Source organism: Branchiostoma belcheri, unplaced genomic scaffold, assembly GCF_001625305.1.
Source record: "Branchiostoma belcheri isolate BF01 breed outbred unplaced genomic scaffold, Haploidv18h27 scaffold42, whole genome shotgun sequence".
NCBI lineage: Eukaryota > Metazoa > Chordata > Leptocardii > Amphioxiformes > Branchiostomatidae > Branchiostoma > Branchiostoma belcheri.
Window position 1 is genome coordinate 264,991 of NW_017804043.1, and position 6,065 is coordinate 271,055.

Genomic DNA, 6,065 nt, shown 5'->3' on the forward strand with positions numbered 1-6,065 from the left:
AGGGTCTTTGGGAGCCTTTATGTGCTATTTTCTGATTGCATATAGACAACATAAGCCGGCCTGGTTGAATTACCCCCGTTTTTAGAACTGGGCTAATCAGAAAACAGCCGAAGACCACCTAACCCCCAGTTCTATAAGCCTACTACAGAGGCTGGCTTTAATGCATGTTGAGGGCAGGAATAGCTTGCGTCGTGTCGAGGAACTTAAGATGCATTAGGTTCCCGGGCGTTTGACCTCTTTTTGAAGATGTGAAGGACTAGTAGTCGGGGTCTGTGTCTGAATGTAATCTTGTCAGGAAATTACCCCGTGATGTAATCATTTCTCACGTCCAGGAGATTACATGTACGTGCTGAAAATAGCCTCCTTCATTTTCCAGGAAGAGATCCTTGATTTTCCAGGAAGGCAGTAGTGACTGATGCATCAATTAAAGCTTCCTCCATCCTGGACTGGCCCAAGTCGTCACGGCATTTTGATTTAATTGTATTGATGTCACCCTCCGGGAATCCCAACTGATGCGAGCGTGCGAGTAAAACAGTTCATTGCCATGATGGATGAGTATGGTATGGCGAATACTAGTCACAGACTCTGCATTTTCTTTTCTTCAGTGACATTTTACATTTTTTTCTCTTTTTCCTCTGGAATTGCATAGTGGCATTCTACGACATTAATATGATCATTTTGTCGATAATTTTTTCCACTTTCCGGTATGTATTTGCTCATTTTGCAACTGATTTGTACGATTTACAGCATGGTCGAAAACTTTTTTTTGGAAACGGACGAAACTTCATGCGCGCGCGGAGGCCATCCATGTAATCAAATCGACATGGCCTTATTAGATCATACCGAAATGACGGTCGTGTAATCATGGGAGGATGAGGCGTACACGATGAAGATATCACGAAGCAATCTAAGGAGGAGTCTGATGATTTGAAAGTGCTATTTGGGAAAGTGGAGGACAATTGCACATCAATATAATCCGTGAAATTATGGTTGGGATATAGCGAGTATGATGATATTCACCACGTCAAAATTGAAAACGCATAGTATGGAATGATTTTTTTCAGAGACCTTAAACACCACTGATGTCAAAATGGTGTCAGAGTTTGTCAATGTTTGAAGTTGGTGATATTTGACACGCCGTCACTTCAGCAGTGCTCGGAAGTTTATATCGTCTGCGCGATCGCGCGTTTTCCAACACAGCTTGTTTTCTTGAGTTCATTCAAAAAGTAAGCCAAATTGATATCGATATATGCAATATTAGAATGTATATACAACCTGAAATGGTGATGTCCGATGCACACCTTTCTCCCTCTCCTTTTAACCTTTTGATCACTATCTTCAGGGGCCGAACGATATTTTTAATCAGTTTATCTTGCTTTTAATGCTTGCCTTTAATTAATAAAGATAATGTTTAACACACTCAATGTTGGTTTAATATGTAGCAGAATTTCTTAACACAAGACCACAAAACTATTTAAAGGACAGGAAAGATTGCATACACGTGCGAAAAATGGGACGCGTGCAAAAATGACCCAGTGTGTTTTACTTGACCATGAAGAAACAGGAATTGACAAGGGAGAGCCCCGTTACGGACCATTTTCAACGCCTATTCATCTTCCTTTGTCGCCACTAATTACACAGACCGCCTCACAACGTTGTATGCTGTCTTGCCTCATTACCGACATGCACACCCGAAATGTAATTTGCAGGACGCCGGCACAATCTTGATGGATGTGTGTGCCTTACAGCGTATTTTGACCAGATCAACACCGGACAAACTTGGGCTCATAACGCTTTCCGTTGATGTTTGTTTTAACCCCGCTAGGCAAGCCGTCAGCCGTTGACAGATTGCCAGCAAACAGCGGAGTCGAATGTGCTAAAGAACATGTCATTACTGACAGATAATAAACAGCCTTGTAGGGCGGCTGTACAGTTCAGTTACTATCCAATCAGAGGTTTGGGTTTAGGGTTATTTTTGGCGTGTTTTTAGGCTTTTTATCGGGGTTTCTCTTTTGCACTGGAACCCGACGGGTTGGGTGAAAACAAATTCCAGTGCAAAAGAGAAACCCCGATAAAAAAAGCCTAAAAACACACCAGAAATAACCCCAAACCCTAACCTCTGCTTGGAGAGCACAGTTCAGTACACTCAACGCTGATGTACATTGGCTGTAGCGTACTTTCTCTAACCTGTCTATCAGGGTTCTTGCCTAGGCTCTTTTTGATTGGTTTTCATACTGTTTACCAGTTCTGATTGTGCCATGTTAACGTTTCTAACAGTTACATAACCTACGCCTGGAGTACGCTACAGTTGGTGATTTGAAGACAGGATGGCTGTTCAAAACCGGGGAACATTCAGAATACAGCATATATATTCATAAGGATAATAACTTTACTGTACAACAATTGTACAGAGTACAACGTATGGCATCTACTAGTACATAACTACAATTTCATAAGGCTTACCTACCTAATACAAAACTGCGTGGCTAGTAGTACATGTAGGATGAGGATGAGCTTTTACAATCATTGGAGGAATTTCTGACGTCTAGATATTCTTTAATATATATCCCTATGTACACCATTTATGGGTTGTCACATGTCATTTTGTACTTATATTTAGTCCCCGCCCCTCCCCACGGCCTAGTCAGGATCTAGGTAGCCTGCTACATTTTCTCTCTCATCGTCCACAGACTAAGAAAGAGAAAGTGTAATCCTATCAGTACCTCGTCCTGTCGCCCAAAAATGACAGGTATGCTTTGTAGGTAAGTAGCGCCTAGTGAGGGTCGAAGGTTAATCGAACCCCGGGGCCCATTGCTGAATGACATGCCCTCGTCAGAGTCAAGGTTACAAGTCTGCTCATTCATCTATTCTGTCTGTATCTGAACTCATTCCTATGCAGTCTCCGTACAACGTTTTAATCTCATCCCGAACCTAATATAAATTGCTGGGGAAAGGTTGTATGTTACTGCGGCAGAATCCTTATCTTTTTTTTTATATTAGAAGAAGTCAAACCCAGTAAAACTATAGCTTGTACCCTGTATGTTGTAGAATATAGTATACTGTTACGGATGTAGATATAGTCTCACATACCACTGTATTTTCTTTCTTATGTTGTTTGTAACTGCAATTAGCCCTCGGGCATGTATTTGCAATAAACTTTCTATGTTTCTATATTCCAACATTTAATCACAAGACGTGGTGGGGATACACTCAAGATTTTTCAACTTAATTAATACCGCCACCAACACAGGAGACAATGCAATACTCATTTTCACCTGAGCGAAGCGAGGAAAGTGTAAAGTGCCTTTCGCAAGGGCACAGGATCGGTGGCATGTCAGGACTCGAACCCGGGACCTCTTGGTTCCGAGTCGAGCACTCTGCCGTTACGCCACGCAACCCAGCGTCTGTTTTTGCTAAGCCCAGTACCATATCTTTTGAACCTCAATGCACAAAAGTAGTACAAAAACACGCAGTCAGTCTAAAAACTTATCGAAAAGAAAACGGCATATATGATCACCTGATATTGTTTCCATTAATCACTTATGACATGCTTGATGTATTAATGTGATCTATGCCAAATAAATTGCCTGCCATTATAATTTATAATGGTTTATTTAATGAAGTTTGATTAATAGGCGCTAAAATTATCCGCGATTAAAAGATTACTTTACATAAGTACTTAATGCCCGTGTCTGAAAGACTTGATTACCGTATTCATTATGGATGAAAGAAGCACCAGAATTGTGTTTCAGGGAACACCACGTGCTGCTTCGGAAGAGCGACAGTTTGATACCGAAGGCGCCAGTCTGACTCGATAACATTGTATACAGTGGCGTGTTTCAGGAAGGGATTCTGTGTCTTCTGTATATCTTCTGCATGCAGTGTATCATCTATTTTAGACGACGTCTCTGTTTTGTTCTATCGCCTGCAGTGCAATGGATACCCTTGAACAAGCTAGTAAACTTTCGACAAAGTTAGAGCTAGAGCTTCGCCTTATATGTACGGTCACGTTTCGTGAATAGAGGTTCTAGCCCCGCTTGAGCATTGTGAGATGGGTTGCATTGGTACTTTCGGTTGGGGACGTAAAGTCGGCGACCCCTTCTATGGCGAGCTTCTTATGACAGACACAGCTAGACGTCTGCACGTAAGAAAATGCCGGCACACTAGCCTAAGTAAGGGTGACAAGATGTGCCTTGCTGATACTACTACCACTAGCTACTTGAAAAGTACGATGCTTTACCTCAGTTGAGGATGGCTGCTATAATCTTACACTTAGCGATGTAAAGCAAAACCTCACCTTCATGGTTGAACTCAGGGATGTAGGCCGAGCATGACACTTCCACTACACCGACTCCGGCTTTCGCGTAAGGCCAACAGGTCAGTCCGTCAAACGTCGCATTACAGTGCAACCCTACAGAGAAAGGGGGGAAAGGGGAGGTACGGTTAACCCTTGTCCTGCTGGCAATTTGTACACAATATTTTGAAATAATTTGATGTCTTAATCAGGTCACGGACCCTTGACTTTTTTGCCCTGCGGTGGCGTAGTTACTTCCGCATCCGTTGCGTTTCGCTGCGGTGTGATGCGTTGCACGAGAAATACCCTCAAATCATATATATACAGGGCACTATATAGATGGTACTATAGGTACAGCCCATATATATATATATATGTGTGTGTGTGTGTGTGTGTGTGTGTGTGTGTGTGTCCCCGCATGACAAGGGTTTTAAGATTTGCAACAACGTGGGCGGATGTGGTGTGACAAAACATGCCAAAAGTTGTCTTTACACAAGTGTGTCTTTGTGACAAGTGAGTCCACAGCTGATATCTGATATGTCTATCTAACATGTCTGCTCTTTGTTATTCTTGTACGTTACTCTTGTTTTGACTACCACGAAGTGTGGACAACATAACGTTACACACTATCAGCCTGACATTGAACTAAAACCTTTCATACAGTATAGGGACATTGGACGTTTTTTTGTAGTGTTATGTTTTTAAACTCGACTGCTCCAATCACAACAGGCCAATTATCAAGGCCATCAGTAGTATCGCCGGTAGCCCTGAATGGAAGATTAACATTGTTTTTACATTTGGTCATCTCATAGCATATATCCTTGCAACCGCCCGTGCCCTATGTCAACACCGCTCTTTGTTGTTTTTTTTACGCAAAGTCCTTGTCCTAGATTCGGACATGTCTGTAAATCTATCGCTTCTGGAGGCTAAGAGTAACTTGATGCCATAAGATGGGTAAGCGGTCGGAGAGGTACAAATTTATAAAGGAAAGACTGGCTAAAAGAGAGAAAAAGGTCCTTCCCGCACCAGGTTGTGCATAGGGTGGTGCCTATCTGTTTTATTAGGCCTAGAGCCACACCAATCACTTGTGATAGTCCACTGGTAGTGGTGTGTGTGTGTGTGTGTGTGCTTGTGCTTGTGTGTGTATGTGTGTATGAGTCTCTCTCTCTCTCTCTCTCTCTCTCTCTCTCTCTCTCTCTCTGTGTGTGTGTGTGTGTGTGTGTGTGTGTGTGTGTGTGTGTGTGTCTGTGTGTCTGTGTGTGTGTGTGTGTGTGTGAGTCTCTCTCTCTCTCTCTCTCTCTCTCTGTGTGTGTGTGTGTAAGTCCCACATTCTTTCCCATTTTAAAAGTCTTTGGTATGACTTGGTCGGGATCGAACTCAACCTGTCGAATGCAAAGCGAAAACTCTACTCACTTGGCAATTGCTGAGGAGAGAAAGACACGTATTAAAGAATCAGAAAATGAACTGTTCTTACCACTGCTGGCGTTGATCATGTTCGCTTCTATGTAGTCGTTACAGTCTTGTTCGGCTTTCTGGGTGGCGAGTGCCAGATCAAACGTCTCACAGTTCGCCTGAAACACAACATAAGTTTGGTCACGATATTGTTTAGTCAAATGATTAAATATATATCAAAGAATGTTTAGACCTTAGAACAAGTAGTATGATTGATTCATATATTATCTTGTATGTAGGTTTACTTCGTTGTAGTGTAAGACATAACGAAAGTCGCTCTACTTTTGTTGTGTCAATAAAAAGTTCTGTAATGATTGTA

General features: G+C 42.2%; 1 protein-coding gene across 2 annotated transcripts in view; it reads right to left on the minus strand.

The window, feature by feature from the left end:
- LOC109478115 (parathyroid hormone 2 receptor-like) overlaps window positions 1-5,862 on the minus strand; it is a 22,956-nt gene extending 17,094 nt beyond the window's left edge. For both annotated transcript variants that reach the window (XM_019779602.1, XM_019779601.1), the window contains exons 1-2: window positions 5,769-5,862; window positions 4,298-4,411 (exon numbers count right to left, since the gene is read on the minus strand). In XM_019779602.1, the coding sequence (XP_019635161.1) occupies window positions 4,298-4,411; window positions 5,769-5,787 (133 nt within the window). In that variant the 5' untranslated portion in view covers window positions 5,788-5,862. The remainder of the gene's footprint in view (window positions 1-4,297; window positions 4,412-5,768) is intronic.
- Window positions 5,863-6,065: the final 203 nt, after the last annotated feature.